Here is a 23,903-nt window from a genome sequence, read left to right as displayed (position 1 = left end):
TTTAGGTGCCTTTTGGCAAACTCCAAGCGGGCTGTCATGCCTTTTACTGAAGAGTGGCTTCCGTCTGGCCCACTCTACCAAAAAGCCCTGATTGGTGGAGTGCTGCAGAGATGGCTGTCCTTCTGGAAGGTTCTCCCATCTCCACAGAGGAACTCTGGAGCTCTATCAGTGACCATCGGGTTCTTGATCACCTCCATGCTATGTTTTCAAACTACCAGTAGTTTCTTTGAGAAGATACAGTGCATTCAGAAGATATTCAGACCCCTTAACATTTTCCACATTTTGTTACGTTACAGCCTTTTTCTAAAATTGATTAAATTATGTATTTTTTCTCATGAATCTACACACAATACCCCATAATGACAAAGCGAAAACAGGTTTTTAGAAATGTTAGCAAATGTATTAAAAATTAAAAACAGACATACCTTATTTACATAAGTATTGAGAACCTTTGCTATGAGACTCGAAATTGAGCTCAGGTGCATCCTGTTTCCATTGATCATCCTTGAGATGTTTCTACAACTTGATTGGAATCCACCTGTGGTAAATTCAATTGATTGGACATGATTTGGAAAGGCACACACCTGTCTATTTAAGGTCCCACAGTTGACAGCGCATGTCAGAGCAAAAAACAAGACATGAGGTCTAAGGAATTGTCCGTAGAGCTCCGAGACAGGATTGTGTCGAGGCACAGATCTGGGGAAGGGTACCAAAACATTTTTGCAGCATTGATGATCCCCAAGAACACAGTGACCTCCATCATTCTTAAATGGAAGAAGTTTGGAACCACCAATACTCTTCCTAGAGCTGGCCACCCGGCCAAACTGAGAAATCGGGGGAGAGGGCCTTGGTCAGGGAGGTGACCAAGAACCCGATGATCACTCTGACAGAGCTCCAGAGTTCCTCTGTGGAGATGGGAGAACCTTCCAGAAGAACAGCCATCTCTGTAGCACTCCACCACTCAGGCCTTTTTGGTAGAGTGGGCCAGACGGAAGACACTCTTCAGTAAAAGGCATGACAGCCCGCTTGGAGTTTGCCAAAAGGCACCTAAAGGACTCTCAGACCATGAGAAACAAGATTATCTGGTCTGATGAAACCAAGATTGAACTCTTTGGCCTGAATGACAAGCGTCACGTCTGGAGGAAACCTGGGATCATCCCTAAGATGAAGCATGGTGGTGGCAGCATCATGCTGTGGGGATGTTTTTCAGCGGCAGAGACTGGGAGACTAGTCCAGGATTGAGGGAAAGATGAACAGAGCAAAGTACAGACAGATCCTTGATGAAAACCTGCTCCAGAGCGCTCAGGACCTCAGACTGTGGTAAAGGTTTACCTTCCAACAGGACAACGACCCTAAGCACACAGCCAAGACAATGCAGGAGTAGCTTCGGGACAAGTCTCTGAATGTCCTTGAGTGGCCCAGTCAGAGCCCGGACTTGAACCCGATCGAACATCTCTGGAGAGACCTGAAAATAGCTGTGCAGCGACGCTCCCCATCCAGCCTGACAGAGCTTGAGAGGATCTGCAGAGAAGAATGGGAGAAACTCCCCAAATACAGATGTGCCAAGCTTGTAGCGTCATACCCAAGAAGACTCGAAGCTGTAATCGCTTACAAAGGTGCTTCAACAAAGTACTGAGTACATTTGAATACATTTGCTAAAGTTTCTAAAAACCTGATTTTGGTTTGTCATTGTGGGGGATTGTGTGTAGATTGATGAGAAGGAAAAAAACAACAATTTAATCCATTTTGGAATAAAGCTGTAACGTAACAAAATGTGGGAAAAGTCAAGGGGTCTGAATACTTTCTGAATGCGCTGTATATAAAGCGACCTGTGCATTTGAACAACAGCAGAAATACACTTTTGCATGTCAAAGACGAATGGCCACTGCTGCACATGCTGCTATTGTTTTCAACAGAATAGATTATACTATTTAGAACGAGCAGCCAGCTCACAAACGAATGAGTGCACCAGGGGAGAACCCAACAAACATCAAAAGAGAACCATCGCGCTCTCCCAGAAGCCTGGCTGGTGCGTAAAACCCATGAATTCAGATAAACAAAAAGATGTTGCATAATGCTTACTTAAATGTATTATTATTTTTTTTATCACTGCATCAGGGATAGCTTACACAGACGTTTCGGCTTTACAGCCTTCTTCAGTGTGTAGGTAAAACACATTTTTTCTTCAAAACAGCATGTTTAGAGAACAACCGATCAGCAGCAGGTGCTTCTAATCAGGGTTGCCACTCATCTGCCAATCAGGGATGTGGCTTTTCTGGTCTACATGTATACAAATTAGTCACCTCCGGTACCGCTTGCCGTGTGGTAGCAGAGAGAACAGTCTATGACTAGGGTGGCTGGAGTCTTTGACAATTTTTAGGGCCTTCCTCTGACACCGCCTGGTATAGAAGTCCTGGATGGCAGGAAGCTTGGCCCCAGTGATGTACTGGGCCGTACGCACTACCCTCTAGTGCCTTGCGGTCGGAGGCCGAGCAGTTGCCATACCAGGCAGTGATGCAACCAGTCAGGATGCTCTCGATGGTGCAGCTGTAGAACCTTTTGAGGATCTGAGGACCCATGCCAAATCTTTTCAGTCTCCTTAGGGGGAATACGTTTTGTCGTGCCCTCTTCACGACTGTCTTGGTGTGCTTGGGCCATGTTAGTTTGTTGGTGATGTGGACACCAAGGAACTTGAAGCTCTCAACCTGCTCCACTACAGCCCCGTCGATGAGAATGGGGGCGTGCTCGGTCCTCTTTTTCCTGTAGTCCACAATCATCTCCTTTGTCTTGATCACGTTGAGGGAGAGGTTCTTGTTCTGGCACCACACGGCCAGGTCTCTGACCTCCTCCCTATAGGCTGTCTCGTTGTTGTTGGTGATCAGTCCCACCACTTAATTTGTCATCGGCAAACTTAATGATGGTGTTGGAGTCGTGCCTGGCCATGCAGTCATGAGTAAACAGGGAGTACAGGAGGGGACTGACCACACACCCCTGAGGGGCCCCCGTGTTGAGGATCAGCGTGGCGGATGTGTTGTTACCTACCCTTACCACCTGGGGGCGGCCCGTCAGGAAGTCCAGTATCCAGTTGCAGAGGGAGGTGTTTAGTCCCAGGGTCCTTATCTTAGTGATGAGCTTTGAGGGCACTATGGTGTTGAACACTGAGCTGTAGTCAATGAATAGCATTCTCACATAGGTGTGCCTTTTGTCCAGGTGTGAAAGGGCAGTGTGGAGCGCAAGAGAGATTGCATTATCTGTGGATCTGTTTGGGCGGTATGCAAATTGGAGTGGGTCTAGGGTTTCTGGGATAATGTTGTAGATGTGTGCCATAACCAGCCTTTCAAAGCACTTCATGGCTACAGACGTGAGTGCTACGGGTCGGTAGTCATTTAGGCAGGTTACCTTAGTGTTCTTGGGCACAGGGACTATGGTGGGCTGCTTGAAACATGTTGGTATTACAGACTCAGACAGGGAGAGGTTGAAAATGTCAGTGAAGGCACTTGCCAGTTGGTCAGCGCATGCACGGAGTACACGTCCTGGTAATCCGTCTGGCCCTGCGTTCAAGGTGAGTAATCGCTGTTCTGATGTCCAGAAGCTCTTTTCGGTCATAAGATACGGTAGCAGCAGGTTTCTGATACACCAGGTTTTATGCTGTTTTAGTCCAAAAAACATGTCACCCTGTCAACTACAGTAGACCCTGATAAACAACATTGGGGGAGACAATAAATTTTTTTGTCTTACCAGATCAGCGATGAGAAGGGTCTAGCTAGTGTATCCCTCTGTCCTTTGACTCTTGTCTGGTTTATCAGGTCCCAGGCTCCTACTGTATGACTGTTATGATTATTATTTACAAGATAATAAATAAATGTTTAGATTTAGCGCTATCTGTACCTGATAGAGCACATCTAGTCCCTCACAGGCGGAAGTAAACCGTCTGGTTCAAGAGACTCATTGGGAGGAGGAGACCAGAGCAGACCTAGAAGTTCTGACTGAACGGACGGACATTTGAGCGCCCCAGGCCAGTCCATTTAATTTGTACTGTTATAATTTATACTATGAAATCCTGCGATTTCATTGGGGCAGTTCCCCCTCATAGCAAATAGCTTGAAAAACTATTCAAGCAATGTTCGCCCGGCCTGTGTGCCCAATGGAGGCGGAGCTGCCATAGCTGACAGTCACTGAGGGGCACAGTAGTAAGTAACTAAACAGCTTGTTTTTAACAATATATTTTTGAAACAGGAAAATGTACACATTTACCACACTTTTATGAGCATTTAAAACATAATCCATATATATTTACATTTACGTCATTTAGCAGACGCTCTTATCCAGAGCGACTTACAAATTGGTGCATTCACCTTATGATAGCCAGTGGGAAAACCACTTTACAATTGATTTAATTTTTTTGTTTTATTTTGGTCTTTTGTAATCTTTTTTTTATTATTCTTCTTTTTTCGTTCTAAATGTTTATTTTATTATTTATGTTTTTTTATTGTATGTTTTTAATATATATATATATATACTTGTTTTCATTTCTTTTTTGTGGGGGTGGGTTGGGGCAGGGGTAGAAGGATTACTTTTATACTATCCCAGGTATTCCTTAAAGAGGTATGTTTTCAAGTGTCTCCGGAAGGTGGTCAGTGACTCCGCTGTCCTGGTGTCGTGAGGGAGCTTGTTCCACCTTTGGGGTGCCAGAGCAGCAAACAGTTTTGACTGGGCCAAGCGGGAACTGTGCTTCCGCAGAGGTAGGGGGACACAATGAACACAATGCCCTCGTTTGGGTGTAGGGACTGATCAGAGCCTGAATGTAAGGAGGTGCCATTCCCCTCACAGCTCCGCAGGCAAGCACCATGGTCTTGTACCAGATGCAAGCTTCAACTGGAAGCCAGTGGAGTGTGCGGCGGAGCGGGGTGACGTGAGAGAACATGGGAGGTTGAACACCAGACGGGCTGCAGCGTTCTGGATAAGTTGCAGGGGTTTAATGGCACAGGCAGGGAGCCCAGCCAACAGCGAGTTGCAGTAATCCAGACGGGAGATGACAAGTGCCTGGATTAGGACCTGTGCCGCTTCTTGTGTAAGGTAGGGTCGTACTCTGCAAATGTTGTAGAGCATGAACCTACAGGATCGGGTCACCGCTTTGATGTTAGCGGAGAACGACAGGGTGTTGTCCAGGATCACGCCAAGGTTCTTTGCACTCTGGGAGGAGGACACAACGGAGTTGTCAACCGTGATGGCGAAATCATTGAGCGGGCAGTCCTTCCCCGGGAGGAAGAGCAGCTCCGTCTTGCCGAGGTTCAGCTTGAGGTGGTGATCCAAACATCCACACTGATATGTCTGCCAGACATGCAGAGACACGATTCGCCACCTGGTTATCAGAAGGGAGAAAGGAGAAGATTCATTGTGTGTTGTCTGCGTAACAATGATAGGAGAGACCATGTGAGCATATGACAGAGCCAAGTGACTTGGTGTATAGAGAGAATAGGAGAGGGCCTAGAACTGAGCCCTGGGGGACACCAGTGGTGAGAGCACGTGGTGCGGAGACAGATTCTCGCCACGCCACCTGGTAGGAGCGACCTGTCAGGTAGGACGCAATCCAAGAGTGAGCCGCGCCGGAGATGCCCAACTCGGAGAGGGTGGAGAGGAGGATCTGATGGTTCACAGTATCAAAGGCAGCAGATAGCTCTAGAAGGATGAGAGCAGAGGAGAGAGAGTTAGCTTTAGCAGTGCGGAGAGCCTCCGTGACACAGAGAAGAGCAGTCTCAGTTGAATGACCAGTCTTGAAACCTGACTGGTTTGGATCAAGAAGGTCATTCTGAGAGAGATAGCAGGAGAGTTGGCTATAGACGGCACGCTCAAGAGTTTTGGAGAGAAAAGAAAGAAGGGATACTGGTCTTTAGTTGTTGACATCGGAGGGATCGAGTGTAGGTTTTTTGAGGAGGGGTGCAACTCTCGATTTCTTGAAGATGGAAGGGACATAGCCAGCGGACAAGGATGAGTTGATGAGCGAGGTGAGGTAAGGGAGAAGGTCTCCGGAAATAGTCTGGAGAAGAGAGGAGGGGATAGGGTCAAGTGGGCAGGTTGTTGGGCGGCCGGCCGACACAAGTCGCAAGATTTCATCTGGAGAGAGAGGGGAGAATGAAGTCAAAGCATAGGGTAGGGCAGTGTGAGCAGGACCAGCGGTGTCATTTGACTTAATAAATGAGGATCGGATGTCATCAACCTTCTTTTCAAAATGATTGACAAAGTCATCCACAGAGAGGGAGGAGGAGGAGGATTCAGCAGGGAGGAGAAGGTGGCAAAGAGCTTCCTAGGGTTAGAGGCAGAGGCTTGAAATTTAGAGTGGTAGAAAGTGACTTTAGCAGCAGAAACGGAGGAAGAGAATGTAGAGAGGAGGGAGTGGAAAGATGACAGGTCCGCAGGGAGTCTAATTTTCCTCCATTTCTGCTCGGCTGCCCGGAGCGCTGTTCTGTGAGCTCGCAATGAATCGTCAAGCCACGGAGCAGGAGGGGAGGACCGAGCTGGCCGGGAGGATAGGGGACATAGAGAGTCAAAAGATTCAGTGAGGGAGGGTTGAGGAGGCAGAATCGGGAGATTGGAGGGAGAAGGATTTAGCAGAGGGAAGAGATGATAGGATGGAAGAGGAGAGAGTAGCGGGAGAGAGAGAGCGAAGGTTGCGACGGCACATTATCATCTGAGTAGGGGCAGAGTGAGTAGTGTTGGAGGTGAGCGAGAGAGAAAAGGATACAAAGTAGTGGTCGGAGACTTGGAGGGGAGTTGCAGTGAGATTAGTAGAAGAACAGCATCTAGTAAAGATGAGGTCAAGCGTATTGCCTGCCTGGTGTGTAGGGGGGGACGGTGTGAGGGTGAGGTCAAAAGAGGGAAGGAGTGGAAAGAAGGAGGCAGAGAGAAATGAGTCAAAGGCAGACGTAGGGAGGTTAAAGTCACCCAGAACTGTGAGGGGTGAGCCATCCTCAGGAAAGGAACTTATCAAGGCGTCAAGCTCATTGATGAACTCTCCAAGGGAACCTGGAGGGAGATAAATGACAAGGATGTTAAGCTTGAATGGGCTAGTGACTGTGACAGCATGGAATATATATATATATATATAATATATATTTGTTGGGTAAATATCTTTTTTGGGGGGGGGAGGCCAATCACAAATGGGGTGCCACCCCTAACGCCCTAATTGGCGAACCACCGCTGGTGGCAGTTTAGGATGTGTTGGCATCCATAAAACTAACTGAAGGATATTTCCTCAGAGGGCTTAGTCCTTTTAGCTTTTGTCTTCCGCTGTTACAAACACATTTATTCTGCAGTCTGCTGTAGACATAGAACGTCACAGGAGTTAACGTCACAGTTACAGGACTCTGTAACTTTCCAAAGCCACCTCACCATTAGTGGTGTTCTGTTCTCTCTGCGACTTTAACTTTCCAGAGCCACCTTACCATTTTAAGTTCCTGCAGGACGTCCATCAGAATTGCACCTTGTGAAATAAGGCCAGTGGGGGTGGAGAGAGGGGTGTGCTGAAGGGACCAGAGGGGGTAACAGGGGGGGACTAGGCGGGGGACCTCAGGGCGAGAGGCAGCGCTCACTCATTCACTTCGTTGTTGGAGGGATCCTCAGAGGAGCCAGGTGTGTCTTGTGATCCAGCCTCAGACAAGCTGTCTCTCTCTCTATCACAAGACTATCTAGGCCACAGTCACAAAGCAGACCACATTCAGAGCCCAGTTTCTCTCTCTCATCCATTCTCTCTTCCTCTTTCGCTCTACTTCTGTCTCTCCCCATCTCACCCCCATCTCTCTTTCACTCTCTCTCCCCTGCATCCCTCTCTCTCTCACATTTGTCCTCTCCCTCTGCTTCCCTCAGCTCATTTTTCATCATGGCCTGATTATTTCAGCCTGTTTTTCAGACTTTTTCCAGCATGGTAACCTTCCTCTGTGCTCTGCTGTCCCAGTCAGTCTGGCCTGGCTGTTCCACATGGCCCATCTGCTCCTTGGCTCTGTCACAGCGCTCCCAAGGCTCAAGCCTTAGCCAGGTCCCCAATCAACTGTCTTGGGCATATTTGACCCATGACAAGTCCATTCTCAAACCGCTTCCTCATAACGTTCTCTTTCATAGTTTTTTGTCTGAACTTGAACTTCTGTAATATATTTGTCCATGGGAGAAGAGATAAAAGGAGACAGTTGAAGAACTCCATTGTGTCTGGTCCCACACATTATAATTTTCCTCTTTCACTAACTTGTATTAGTCCCATCCATTTGTGTTAGCTGCGTTCTTGGCCTCTCCTTGAACAATTTTTTACAGACATTGTGTGTGTGCTCTGATTTTTGAATACACATGCTGTATTTGGAAAAACATTAATCTGGAATGATCACTCTCACTTTCTCTCACTCTCTTTCTCTCGGTCCTTGGAAATGACAACGCTATCACTCTCCATGCTTTCATACGGCTCAGATGTCAGCTCCACGTCTGACAGTGTACCTGTCACTGAGTGAAGGAGATGTGGAAACTGCTCTAATCTCAGCCATGGAGACTCAGAACATGGGCTCTAATAACACTGGCATCACACTGGCTGCCACAGAGGGCCTTCACCATCAGTTGGATGCTGCTCGGGATCAGGAGATGACAAGGAGGTGATAATAGGGTGACAATAATAGGGACCTGTGGACAGCAAACACCATCTCAACCAATCTCAGCCTGGCCATCTGTTGATGCTGTGTGTGTTTGGAGTGGGGGACCGTCGTCTTGCACAGGTTAGGTTTGTTAGCTTGGTCTGATGATTTTCTATTGGACATGTCACCAGGCTGTCGACGGATGGATACTGCATGGGTTTGCTCTTGGTCTGAAGGAGATGAAAGGTCTTTGGTGGAAATCCTCCAATGTCATGCTGTTTTTGGCTTCAAGAGGCTGTACTTTACCCCTAGGCTATAGATGATATCACTGACTTACAATAACCTTATACAATGCGGATCACAGCAAGTCAGAAATTGTGTTTAGCATGGATCTCTGCCAATCCCTGCAAGTTATCCATAAGAACTTCTTCTGAACCAATGCTTCAGACAGAAATATTAAACAGAAATATTATGGAGAATATTCATTAAGGTAGTCATATTTTTAAAAAATCAGACAATTTTATCAATTGATCTGTGTTTTCCTTTTGACGTCAGGCAGATACACTACATGACCAAAGGTATGTGGACACCTGCTCGTCGAACATCTCATTCCAAAATCATGGGCATTAATATGGAGTTGGTCCCCGCTTTGCTGCTATAACAGCCTCCACTCTTCAGGGAAGGCTTTCCACTAGATGTTGGAACATTGCTGCGGGGACTTGCTTCCATTCAGCCACAAGCATTAGTGAGGTCGGCATTGATGTTGGGCGATTAGGCCTGGCTCGCAGTAGGCATTCCAATTCATCCCAAAGGTGTTCGATGGGGTTGAGGTCATGGCTCTGTGCAGGTCTAGTTCTTCCACACTGATCTCGACAAACCATTTCTGTATGGACCTCGCTTTGTGCACAGGGGTATTGTCATGCTGAAACAGAAAAGGGCCTTCCACAAACTGTTCCCCAAACTGTTCCCACAAAGTTGGAATCACCGAATCGTCTAGAATGTCATTGTATGCTGTAGCGTTAAGATTTCCCTTCACTGGAACTAAGGGGCCTAGCCGAACCATGAAAAACATCCCAGACCATTATTCCTCCTCCACCAAACTTTACAGTAGCACTATGCATTGGGGCAGGAAGCGTTCTTCCAGATTCGTCCGTCGGACTGCCAGATGGTAAAGCGTGATTCATCACTCCAGAGAACGTGTTTCCACTGCTCCAGAGTCCAATGGCAGTGAGCTTTACATCACTCCAGCGGACGCTTGGCATTGCTCATGTTGATCATAGGCTTGTGTGCGGCTGCTCGGCCATGGAAACCCATTTCATGAAGCTCCCGACGAACAGTTATTGTGCTGACGTTGCTTCCAGAGGCAGTTTGGAACTCGGTAGTGAGTGTTGCAACCGAGGACAGATTATTTTTACGCGCTTCAGCACTCAGAGGTCCCGTTCTGTGAGCTTGTGTGGCCTACCACTTTGCGGCTGAGCCGTTGTTGCTCCTTGACGTTTCCACTTCACAACAACAGCACATACAGTTGACCGGGGCAGCTCTAGCAGAGCAGACATTTTACGAACTGAGTTGTTGGAAATGTTGCATGTTATGACGGTGCTATGTTGAAAATCACTGAGCACTTCAGTAAGGTCATTCTACTGCCAATGTTTGTCTATGGAGAGTGCATGGCGGTGTGCTCGTTTTTATACACCTGTCAGCAACGGGTGTGGCTGAAATAGCCAAATCCACTAATTTGAATGGGTGTCCACATATTTTTGTATATATAGTGTTCTGTTGTGAACTGATGTCCCGGTGAGATGGGATGATTTTCGCTCACTCTGAACATGGCGCTCCATTTTTCGGATATAGAGAGCAGGAAATTGAGACTGGAGATGGCCAATCAAAATGCCCCCTGAGAGTGTGGGGCTAAGCCCGGAGAAATGGAGCTATATCAGGAAATCTGCCAAGATTAAAAATAAATAATAAGGCTGCAATAGCCTACCAGGATATTAACCTGGGTTTAATACAGGAAATCACAAGGGGGTGAGTTGTTTTCTACCTTGATGGATTGAGAGCCTCCGGAAAGCCTCTCTCCTCTCTCGCTCTCTCTCGCTTTCTTTCTCTTGCTCTCTCTATCTCTCTCTTTCTTTCTCATGATTACTGAAAGATGATTGTGGGTTTCTGCCGTTTTGTGTTGTTTATGTACTGTGTGGTTTGGATTGGATTTATATTGTACAAGGCTTGGTGTTTAGTAGACGTCTGTGGAGAGATGGTGTAGTAGTGTCACAAATCCCACCGAGATCATTATGTGGACGTGTTTCACTGTGATGTGCTTGATTAGTAATCCTGATTGACAAGGATCTTTAGCCATCCACCAGTCATTTTCAATTAAGAGACATCAATCAAAGGCTGGCTCTGTTCTTGCCTTAATTTGGCAGTCACTCTCCTGCATTTACTCCAACAAATGGCAGCTCATTAAGATCATGATCAATCTCAAAGTAATGGCTCCCACTGTGCTTGTTTTGAGCTTACAAGTGAATACACACTCACACGAACTCCTGCATACATTAACACATTATAGGCTATTCATCTATGCCGGCAATCTCCAAGCCTGTTCCTGCAGAGCTACCCTTCTGTAGGTTTCTATCCAACCCCAGTTGTAGCTAACCGGATTCAGCTTATCAACCAGCTAATTATTGAAATAATGTGCACTAGATTAGGGTTGAAGCGAAAATCTACAGGACGGTAGCTCTCCAGAAACAGGGGTTGAGAGCCCTGATCTATGCACAGTCCTGCACACACACGTAGTTCCACACATGCATAGTGAGTTCTACTGTGTTTTATTGTTGTGTGTTTTTGTGGGTAGTAGATGCAGGGTTATGCAGGATGCATGTGGTCAGCATGTTGTCTTGCGCCTGTGTGTTTCTGGGTTTTGTTCCCGTGTGTCTGTGTGTGCGTGTGTGTGTTTCTCAATCCTGAGTGTCTGTGTGTATGAGTCTGTGTCTGACTGTTTGTCTGTGTCCTGGCCCTAGCAGGATGTTCACTGAGCCTTCTGACCTCTGACCCCTGCCTTGTGTCCCAGGTACTCGTTCCAGGACGAGGAGGACATGTTCATGGTGGTGGATCTGCTGCTGGGAGGAGACCTGCGCTACCACCTCCAACAGAATGTCAATTTCAACGAGGACGCTGTCAAACTCTACCTGTGTGAGATGACCCTGGCACTGGACTACCTGCAGAGCCAGCACATCATCCACAGGTATGGACATTATCCATAGACACAGCATCCACTGCACTGGTATGAGATACAACAGGGGTTGGCAACAGGTGGAAAAAGTGATTTATTTTGCCCCCAAAAGCTTTTAGTAAAAAAATATATATATATTTTGGGAGGGGTGGGTTTAGTTTTTGGTCAAAAAAAGACTGTAAAATCCCCAGGAATTCAGTGTTTAATTTAGGAAATCTGTTCTCAAGTATTCCCACAAATACAAAAAGAGACATAAGTGATCGTGACTCCATGTAATCAAGGTATGAAATTATTGTTATTGTCAAATACAAGCATTTTGGGGTTAGTTTTGTTCAATTTGCAGTGTACAAATTATTATAATCAGTTATTTTCCTGCCCCCCAACCATTCGCTCTGACAAAAATTGTCCCGCAGCTGAATCTACTTGACTACCACTGGGAAACACTATAAACACATCATACACAGTATCGGCTACAATAATGAATTATTAAATTAATTTATTTGACTAAAATATGTTAATGACACTAACTTGACTTTGTCCATAGAGTTGCCTCCAAAAATACACATGATACATACACACCATTCACTAGTTCACAACAACACTTTCCTTATATTAGCTCAAGGTAAGTTGTAATTTTTTTGTATTCTAGGTTTTGTTCACTCTGCTTGCAGCATAAACACTTCATGAAGACAATGATTTGTTCTTGTCATGGCAGAACGTTGCACAAAAAAATTATAATAAAAATTATGTATCCATGTCTTCACTCTAACATTACCTTGTCCAATGTAGCGTATAATACACAGAATTAATTGTTTTTTCTATCAAATCGATGAAAATAGCACAGGCCACACATCACACAGTGTGTCCTTGCTTTCGTAATAGAGTTAAATCCAAATTTCAGGTTAAAAGGATTAGTTAGGTTTAGACCTTTCAGTTATATGGTTCTTACCCTGACAGTAATCTATGGGCCAGGAGAGACTGTAATCCACTGTTCGGATTTCTATAAACAGCCACTACTAACTTCAGCTCATTTTAGCCACCGCTAACCAAAACTGGGTCTGGGTCTCCTGGCCCTCCTTTAGAGCTCAAACACATTGCAATGGCGAACGGTTAACTGCAGGACCTCGCTATCCCCCTTACTACACCAATGAGCAGCCATTTCGACTGCAACATGCTAACAGTCTAATAAATAAATGTAATATATGCTATCGGAAAAATTATCTTTTGGTTGTGTTTATGAAGGTCTTGATAACATTAGAATATGAGAAAAAATGTATTTCCAAGAACACAATAGCATTTTCATTAGTTTATGTTACTGAAGGTGATCTGTAGGTGAGGCTATAAACAAGCAGGAAACCATGCATCATTACGTGACGCCCAACTTCCATCAACATGTCACCTTCGCCACTAGGGGCAATAAAGTCCTAGACCACTGTTACTCTACCCACAAGCAAGCATACAAGGCCCTCCCTCGTCGCCCCTTCGGCCAATCAGATCATTATTCTATACTCTTGCTTCCTGTCTACAAGCAGAAGCTCAAACAGGAAGTACCCGTTACTCGCTCCGTAGAGAAATGGTCCTCCGAATCAGAGGCTATGCTACAGGACTGCTTTGCTAGCGCTGACTGGAATATGTTCCGGGACTCCCCCGATAGCATTAACGAGCTAACCACCTCCGTCACCGGCTTCATTAGGAAATGCATCTCCGACGTTGTCCCCACAATGAAGTTTCGCAGCTTCCCCAATCAAAAGCCCTGGATTAACACTGAGGTTGGCACTAAGATAAAGAACAGGCTTACCGCACACAGGGCTATCACTGCCAACCCCCGAGGCTACGGCTGAGGACAAAACAAGTTCAAGAAGTCCTGCTACGACCTCTGCAGAGGCTTCAAACTAGCAAAAGGACAATAGGTGGAATCCTATTATACAGGCTCTGACATCACTGCCGCTACGCTGACCCTCAACACGGGGGACCCACAGGGGTGTGTGTTTAGTCCCCTCTTGTACTCTGTGTTTACCCACGACTGCGTAGCCACGCACGACTCCAACACCATCATCAAGTTTGCTGAAGAAGCGACGGTGGTAGGCCTGATCACTGGCAATGATGACAGCTTACAGGGAAGAGATCAGTGACCTGGCAGTGTGGTGCCAGGATAACAACCTCTCCCTCAACATCAGTAAGACCAAGGAGCTGATCGTGGACTACAGGAAACAGGGAGGCGAGCACGCCCCCATCCACATCGACGGGGCTGTAGTGGAGCGGGTCGAGAGCTTTAAGTTCAGGTCTCCAAATCACTAAGGACTTAAAATGGTCCACTCACACACACAGTTGTAAAGAAGGTGCGACAGCGCCTCATCATCCTCAGGAGGCTGAAAAGATTTGGCATGGGCCCTCAGATCCTCAAAAAGTTATACAACTGTACCATTGAGAGCATCTTGACTGGCTGCATCACTGCTTGGTATGTCAACTGCACCACCCTCGATTGCATGGCACTAGAGAGGGTGGTACGGACAGCCCAGTACAGTGGCTTGCGAAAGTATTCACCCCCCTTGGCTTCTTTCCTATTTTGTTGCCTTACAACCTGGAATTAAAATGGATTTTTTGGGGGTTCATATCATTTGATTTACACAACATGCCTATCACTTTGAAGATATAAAATAAAATCTCTGGAAGACTGAAACTGGTTTCCCTCAAGAATTTCCCTGTATTTATCGCCATCCATCATTCCTTCAATTCTGACCAGTTTCCCAGTCCCTGCCAATGAAAAATATCCCCACAACATGATGCTGCCACCACCATGCTTCACTGTGGGGATGGTGTTCTCGGGGTGATGAGAGGTGTTAGGTTTGCGCCAGACATAGCGTTTTCCTTGATGCCCAAAAAGCTCAATTTTAGTCTCATCTGACCAGAGTACCTTCTTCCCTATGTTTGGGGAGTCTCCCACATGTATTTTGGCGAACACCAAACGTGTCTGCTTATTTTTTTCTTTAAGAAATTGCTTTTTTTCTGGCCACTCTTCCATAAAGCCCAGCTCTGTGGCGTGTACGGCTTAAAGTGGTCCTATGGACATACTCCAATCTCCGCTGTGGATCTTTGCAGCTCCTTCAGGGTTATCTTTGGTCTCTTTGTTGCCTCTGATTAATGCCCTCCTTGCCTGGTCCGTCAGTTTTGGTGGGCGGCCCTCTCTTGGCAGGTTTGTTGTGGTGTCATATTCTTTCCATTTTTTAATGATGGATTTAATGGTGCTCCGTGGGATGTTCAAAGTTTCTGATATTTTTTTATAACCCAACCCTACTTCTCCACAACTTTGTCCCTGACCTGTTTGGAGAGCTCCTTGGTCTTCATGGTGCCGCTTGCTTGATGGTGCCCCTTGCTTAGTGGTGTTGCAGACTCTGGGGCCGTTCAGAACAGGTGTATACAGTGGGGGGGAAAAGTATTTAGTCAGCCACCAATTGTGCAAGTTCTCCCACTTAAAAAGATGAGAGAGGCCTGTAATTTTCATCATAGGTACACGTCAACTATGACAGACAAAATGAGGAAAAAATATCCAGAAAATCACATTGTAGGATTTTTAATGAATTTATTTGCAAATTATGGTGGAAAATAAGTATTTGGTCAATAACAAAAGTTTCTCAATACTTTGTTATATACCCTTTGTTGGCAATGACACAGGTCAAACGTTTTCTGTAAGTCTTCACAAGGTTTTCACACACTGTTGCTGGTATTTTGGCCCATTCCTCCATGCAGATCTCCTCTAGAGCAGTGATGTTTTGGGGCTGTCGCTGGGCAACACAGACTTTCAACTCCCTCCAAAGATTTTCTATGGGGTTGAGATCTGGAGACTGGCTAGGCCACTCCAGGACCTTGAAATGCTTCTTACGAAGCCACTCCTTCGTTGCCCGGGCTGTGTGTTTGGGATCATTGTCATGCTGAAAGACCCAGCCACGTTTCATCTTCAATGCCCTTGCTGATGGAAGGAGGTTTTCACTCAAAATCTCACGATACATGGCCCCATTCATTCTTTCCTTTACACGGATCAGTCGTCCTGGTCCCTTTGCAGAAAAACAGCCCCAAAGCATGATGTTTCCACCCCCATGCTTCACAGTAGGTATGGTGTTCTTTGGATGCAACTCAGCATTCTTTGTCCTCCAAACACGACGAGTTGAGTTTTTGCCAAAAAGTTCTATTTTGGTTTCATCTGACCATATGACATTCTCCCAATCCTCTTCTGGATCATCCAAATGCACTCTAGCAAACTTCAGACGGGCCTGGACATGTACTGGCTTAAGCAGGGGGACACGTCTGCCACTGCAGGATTTGAGTCCCTGGCGGCGTAGTGTGTTACTGATGGTAGGCTTTGTTACTTTGGTCCCAGCTCTCTGCAGGTCATTCACTAGGTCCCCCCGTGTGGTTCTGGGATTTTTGCTCACCGTTCTTGTGATCATTTTGACCCCACGGGGTGAGATCTTGCGTGGAGCCCCAGATCGAGGGAGATTATCAGTGGTCTTGTATGTCTTCCATTTCCTAATAATTGCTCCCACAGTTGATTTCTTCAAACCAAGCTGCTTACCTATTGCAGATTCAGTCTTCCCAGCCTGGTGCAGGTCTACAATTTTGTTTCTGGTGTCATTTGACAGCTCTTTGGTCTTGGCCATAGTGGAGTTTGGAGTGTGACTGTTTGAGGTTGTGGACAGGTGTCTTTTATACTGATAACAAGTTCAAACAGGTGCCATTAATAAAGGTAACTAGTGGAGGACAGAGGAGCCTCTTAAAGAAGAAGTTACTGGTCTGTGAGAGCCAGAAATCTTGCTTGTTTGTAGGTGACCAAAGACTTATTTTCCACCATAATTTGCAAATAAATTCAATACAAATCCTACTATGTGATTTTCTGGATTTCTTTTTCTCAATTTGTCTGTCATAGTTGACGTGTACCTATGATGAAAATTACAGGCCTCTCTCATCTTTTTAAGTCGGAGAACTTGCACAATTGGTGGCTGACTAAATACTTTTTTCCCCCACTGTATATACTGAGATCATGTAACACTTAGATTGCACACAGGTGGACTTTATTTAACTAATTATGTGACTTCTGAAGGTAATTGGTTGCACCAGATCTTATTTAGGGGCTTCATAGCAAAGGGGGTGAATACATATGCACGCACCACTTTTTCGTAATTTATTTTTTTGAATTTTTTGAAACAAGTAATTTTTTTCATTTCACTTCACCAATTACGACTATTTTGTGTATGTCCATTACATTAAATCCAAATAAAATCTATTTAAATTACAGGTTGTAATGCAACAAAATAGGAGAAACACCAAGGGGGATGAATACCTTTGCAAGGCACTGTACATCACGGAGCTGAGCTCCCTGCCATCCAGGACCTCTATATCAGGCAGTGTGAAAGGAAGGCCTGGAAAATTGTTAAAGACTCCAGCCACCCAAGCCCATAGACTGTTCTCTCGGCTTCCGCACGACAAGCAGTACCGGAGCAACAAGTCTGACACCAACAGGCGCCTGAACAGCTTCTATCCCCAAGCCATAAGAATGCTAAATAGCTAACAGAATTGCTACATGGATTATCTGCATTGACCGTTTTATTTTATTTTTGCACTTACTCTATGCACTCACAGGACTCTACACACACTCACACTGACACTCCAACACACACACACACACACACACACACACACACACACTTAATTTGCTCACACACACACATTCATACTGACTCTACACACACACGCACACACACTCACATACAATCATCAAATACGCTGCTGCTACGCATATCCTGATGCCTAGTCAACTTTCCCCCTTTTACGTATCTACCCCTAAAACACTCCAGTATCCCTGTACATTGTAAATATGGCACTGACCCTGGAACTGACCTTGTACTGTATATAGCTTACTTACTTTCTCGTGTTCTTCTTATTTTTATTCCTCGTTTTGTTGTTTTTTTGTTTTTGTCTGTGATATAAAAATTCTTACAACGTGTGTTAAATATACTTATTTAGCAAAAGTCAAGTATAGAGGGGGGCATGACTTAAACAATTGTAGAGATATTGACATTTTAAATTAATGTGCAGTCAAAATGACTGCCTCGATGCTTCTAGTGTAAAAAGCAGAGGGTGACCTTCCTATCGCTCTGACCAGAATATCAGCTGTCATTTTCTGGTCATTTTCGGATCTTTTCCTGACGATTCTGAAACAGTGCAAACAGCCACCGTTTGCCAACACCCAGCAGGGGATCGCTATAACACACAGCAACCACCTGCTGCTTTTAGCTGTTTGTACCTCCCTACTACTCCTATCCTGGGTGCCACGTCTTAGACTCCTGGCCCTCCCTCTTCTACTCCCTGTTTCAGAGACAGACATCCCCTCACCTCCATGTCCGAAAGGAGATGAATTGCCTGTGTTAAGGTGTGTAATGATTCATCATCATCCTTTTCTCATCTGTCTTGTGTGTCCCCGGGCAGAGTGGGGAGTCCTGCATCACTATGTTCACTCTCCCAGCTCTGACACCTAATGTGTGGCCTGATGGCTACAGGAGGTACTCACCTCACTGAAGTACTGGAAAACTGTGTACTGTGGTCCTCTGTAGCTCAATTGGTAAAGCATGGCGCTTGTAACGCCAGGGTAGTGGGTTCGATCCCCGGGACCACCCATACGTAAAAATTTATGCGCACATGACTGTAAGTCGCTTTGGATAAATGCGTCTGCTAAATGGCATATTATTATTATTATTATTATTATTATTATTATTATTATTATTATATTATAAAACCACTGCACTGGGTCTAATGATGTAGGCTCCAACATGTGGGCTCATTGGAAGAAAAGCCACAGCTTTGAATTCACTAGTATATCACTGGGCAGTGGTGTAGTTGTTTGTCTGCTTGTTAAGAATCCGAGTTTTCTCCATCGGATGGCTTTAGTAGCCTATATGTTTGTCCAACAGTCTGTTGTTTGCTGAACAGTATACTTTCTGTAAGCACCTGGGCATTCCCTTTTTAATTTTGGCTTATTTTGCATATCTAAGCATAGGCCTGGTATTTATATTGCTGTAATTGTTACACTCAATCTTCTTCAGCGTGGTATGACTTGCAGTTGTGAGCTTTTGTTGAAAGTGCTGAGCACAGTGGAAAGTGTTGGTGCTGTAAATTTAAAGTGTTTAGGTCCCTGTAGACCACAAACTCCACTCAAAATGTTTTAACCATTTGACCTCAATGTTTTAACCTTTACTCCAAAGTTCGTTTTAGCAAATTGCTCCTCTAAAGTGCAAATAATTATATAATTGTGCGTGCGTACTGGTGAGCGTGTTTTTGTGTTTGTGCCGTTGAGCGCACACTAACACACAATCACATATAGTGCCTTCAGAAAGTATTCACACCCCTTGACTTTTTCCACATGTTGTTGTGTTACAGCCTGAATTTAAAATGGATTCAATTTAGATGTTTTTTGTCACTGGCCTACACACACTACCCAATAATGTTAAAGTGGAATTATGTTTTTCTAAATGTTTACAAATGAATTAAACATGAAAAGCTGAAATGTCTTGAGTGAATAAGTCTTCAACCCCTTGCTATGGCAATCCTAAATAAGTTCAGGAGTAGAAATGTGCTCATGAAGTCACATAATAAGTTGCATGGACTCACTAAAAATAGTGTTTAACATGATTTTTGAATGACTACCTCATCTCTGTACCCAATGGGGACTTTAAAACAGTTACAGAGTTTAATGGCTGTGATAGGAGAAAACTGAGGATGGATCAACAACATTGTAGTTACTCCACAATACTAACCTAATTGACAGAGTGAAAAGAAGGAAGCCTGTACAGAATAAAAATATTCCAAAACATGCATCCTGTTTGCAATAAGGCGCTAAAGTAAAAATGCAAAGAATGTGGCAAAGAAATTAACTTTAATGTCTGTCACGCCCTGGCTCTGGGACTCTGTTATGTTGAGCCAGGGTGTGGTGTTTCTATGTGTTTTGTGTGCTAGGGTTATATTCTAGTTCATTTGTTTCTATGTTGGCCGGTGTGGTTCTCAATCAGAGGCAACGTGTATCAGCTGTTGCTTGTTGTCTCTGATTGGGGACCATACTTAGGCAGCCTGTTTTCCAGTGTGTTGTGGGATCTTGTTCCGTGTTTGGTTAGTGTCTTTTGCCAAGGACGTCACGTATCGTTTTGTTGTTTTGTTCGTGTGATCATCTAATAAATAAGTATGTTCACTCATCACGCTGCGCATTGGTCCACTACCTCCAGCGATCGTGACAATGTCCAACACATCACTGAGTACCACTCTTCATATGTTCAAGCATGATGGTGGCTGCATCATGTTATGGGTATGCTTGTCATTAGCAAAGACTAGGGAGTTTTTTTAAATCATAAAAATAAACGGAATTGAGCTAAGCACAGGCAAAATCCTAGAGGAAAACCTGGCACAGTCTGCTTTCCAACAGACACTGGAAGACAAATTCTTCACCTTTCAGCAGGACAATAACCTAAAACATAAGGCCAAATATACACTGGAGTTGCATACGAAGATGACATTGAATGTTTCTGAGAGACCAAGTTCCAGTTTTTACTTAAATCGGCTTGAAATCTATGGAAAGACTTGAAAATGGCTGTCTAGCAATGATCAACAACCAACTTGACAGAGCTTGAAGAATTTTTTTAATAATAATGTGCAAATATTGTACAATCCAGGTGTGCAAAGCTCAGAGGCTTACCCAGAAAGACTCACAGCTGTATTCGCTGCCAAAAGTGATTCTAACATGTATTGACTCAGGTGATTGAATACTTATCTAATGAAGATATATTAGTGTTTATTTTTTTTATTTTATTTTTTTACAAATGTTTAAAAAATTCTTACACTTTGACATTACAGATTATTTTGTGTAGTTGACAAAAAAATACAATTAAACCCATTTCATCCCACTTTGTAACACAACAAAATGTGTAAAAAGTTAGAGGGTGTGAATACTTTCTGAAGGCACTGTAGTTCCAACTAGATGAACACACACTTGTCCTTAACTCAACAGTAAAACATTTTTTTTAAATCACCCTGTCAACTTGATAAATGTGCTTCACCATTATTTAAATACCAATTAAGTTAGTTGGAAAAAGATTCAGGGAGTTTGCCCAAGTCTCAGTTTTTTTTCTCATCCTGGCATCAACCCTTCTGACTCTGACAAAATTGTGTCTGCTGGAGGAGGCCTAATCCAATCCCTGGGTATCTGTATCTCCTGCTCTGCAATTTGGTTCCACGCTGTGGGTTTGTGACAGGAGAATACTATTATTTTGTTGTACCAAATGGGGGAAGAAGTGTCTCTTAGCAACAGTCTGCTGCTGCCATGATGCCTGAGGAAGGTAGAATTAGTCTTAGCGAAAAGTCTCCAAAGAACGCGAAAATGGCCCCCTTCTTTTCTTCTGTACCAGAGAAAAACTAAAAGGTTGAACATTTACAGTGGGGGAAAAAAGTATTTAGTCAGCCACCAATTGTGCAAGTTCTCCCACTTAAAAAGATGAGAGGCCTGTAATTTTCATCATAGGTACACATGAACTATGACAGACAAAATGAGAGAGAAAAAAATCCAGAAAATCACATTGTAGGATTTTTAATGAATTTATTTGCAAATTATGGTGGAAAATAAGTATTTGGTCAATAACAAAAGTTTCTCAATACTTTGTTATATACCCTTTGTTGGAAATGACACAGGTCAAACGTTTTCTGTAAGTCTTCACAAGGTTTTCACACACTGTTGCTGGTATTTTGGCCCATTCCTCCATGCAGATCTCCTCTAGAGCAGTGATGTTTTGGGGCTGTCGCTGGGCAACACAGACTTTAAACTCCCTCCAAAGATTTTCTATGGGGTTGAGATCTGGAGACTGGCTAGGCCACTCCAGGACCTTGAAATGCTTCTTACGAAGCCACTCCTTCGTTGCCCGGGCGGTGTGTTTGGGATCATTGTCATGCTGAAAGACCCAGCCACGTTTCATCTTCAATGCCCTTGCTGATGGAAGGAGGTTTTCACTCAAAATCTCACAATACATGGCCCCATTCATTCTTTCCTTTACACGGATCAGTCGTCCTAGTCCCTTTGCAGAAAAACAGCCCCAAAGCATGATGTTTCCACCCCCATGCTTCACAGTAGGTATGGTGTTCTTTGGATGCAACTCAGCATTCTTTGTCCTCCAAACACGACGAGTTGAGTTTTTACCAAAAAGTTCTATTTTGGTTTCATCTGACCATATGACATTCTCCCAATCCTCTTCTGGATCATCCAAATGCACTCTAGCAAACTTCAGACGGGCCTGGACATGTACTGGCTTAAGCAGGGGGACACGTCCTGCACTGCAGGATTTGAGTCCCTGGCGGCGTAGTGTGTTACTGATGGTAGGCTTTGTTACTTTGGTCCCAGCTCTCTGCAGGTCATTCACTAGGTCCCCCCGTGTGGTTCTGGGATTTTTGCTCACCGTTCTTGTGATAATTTTGACCCCACGGGGTGAGATCTTGCGTGGAGCCCCAGATCGAGGGAGATTATCAGTGGTTTTGTATGTCTTCCATTTCCTAATAATTGGTCCCACAGTTGATTTCTTCAAACCAAGCTGCTTACCTATTGCAGATTCAGTCTTCCCAGCCTGGTGCAGGTCTACAATTTTGTTTCTGGTGTCCTTTGACAGCTCTTTGGTCTTGGCCATAGTGGAGTTTGGAGTGTGACTGTTTGAGGTTGTGGACAGGTGTTTTTTATACTGATAACAAGTTCAAACAGGTGCCATTAATACAGGTTACGAGTGGAGGACAGAGTAGCCTCTTAAAGAAGAAGTTACAGGTCTGTGAGAGCCAGAAATCTTGCTTGTTTGTAGGTGACCAAATACTTATTTTCCAGTGAAGGCCTTTGAGGTGGAATTCCACCTCAGACTTGTCTGTCGTCTGCTGCTGGAGTTTCCATTCCATACTTAGGAAACCTGTTTGACTGCATTGCTAGTCACGTCAAAGAAGAAGTGTGTTCAATGAGCAATGCTCTGCATGGTTTTACACATCAAATAACCATGGTGGCAGTATGGCGGGGTGGCAGAGGGTTTCATATTGGCACGTGAATTGAATACATTTCCTTTAAACCTCTTGAGAAATACACCAGTTAACATAGATATTTACTTTTATGGTATAGTATAGCCTCCCCAATGGGCACAGACGTCAATTCAACGTTTATTCCACGTTAGCTCAACGTCAATTCATTTTTTTCATTGAAATGACTTGGAAACAACATTGATTCAACCAGTGTGTGCCCAGTGGGTCAGTGCTAACAGGAATGTTACTTTATTGAAGTGTATGAGCTGATTTTGCATCAAATAACCACTGTGGCGGTATAGAGACTTATTGGAGTTCCTCCTGTACATTTCCATTGAAATCTCTTGAGAAATACACCAGTTAACATAGCGACTTACTTCTTGGTATAGCATAGCCTTAGTGCACACAAAACTATTTATGTTAGTGTAGTGTATGAGACTCTCTGTGGACTAAATGTATTATTCACACTAGCGTGACAGGCTGCATAATTAAATAAGCGGGGTGGGCTCTGTTAATTGGCTGTGGGCTTGGAGGGGGCTGTACATGTGGGTTAACCCCAAGGTGTTGTTGTTTGTGTTGGTCTCCACTGCATTGGTGCCCCACATAAAAAGCATGTGTGGAGAAAACCTGGGAGTGCCTCCCTGGCATTGGGATTGGAAATGGCCATGTTCCCAACGTTCCCATTCATCCATGTCCAATATAGTGGTTTAGGGATCAGTACATGGGCACACAGTCACATACGTAATACACACACACATTTTTGCGTCCCTTTGATATTTTAACTAGAAATTGTGCACCAATATTGAATTTTAAAAGCCTGTTAGATTAAATGCATTGCCCTGGCTTTAATATAAACAACATGGAACATTTTATGAATGTGATTTTTTTATATGAATAAAGAAATGTCCCACATCACAGTTTTTCTAACTTCTAGGAACATTTAACCCCAAAATGTCCCAAAGTTTTCACCATTGTAAAGCCCTAGTTATTTT

The 23,903-nt window shown here is 44.4% G+C and overlaps 1 protein-coding gene across 1 annotated transcript in view; it reads left to right on the top strand.

The window, feature by feature from the left end:
• The window catches only part of LOC311110597 (serine/threonine-protein kinase 32C-like), a gene marked incomplete at both ends in the record, with an annotated part of 166,378 nt that overhangs the window by 119,171 nt on the left and 23,304 nt on the right, over positions 1–23,903 (top strand). Inside the window, one exon of the mRNA XM_084153116.1 lies at positions 11,674–11,847. Coding sequence (XP_084009242.1) covers positions 11,674–11,847 — 174 coding nt within the window. The remainder of the gene's footprint in view (positions 1–11,673; positions 11,848–23,903) is intronic.

This window comes from Coregonus lavaretus, assembly GCF_964263955.1.
Source record: "Coregonus lavaretus genome assembly, chromosome: 36".
NCBI classification, from domain to species: Eukaryota; Metazoa; Chordata; class Actinopteri; order Salmoniformes; family Salmonidae; genus Coregonus; species Coregonus lavaretus.
The sequence above is the reverse complement of the archived record's forward strand: the minus strand, read 5'-3'. Positions and strand labels throughout refer to the sequence as shown.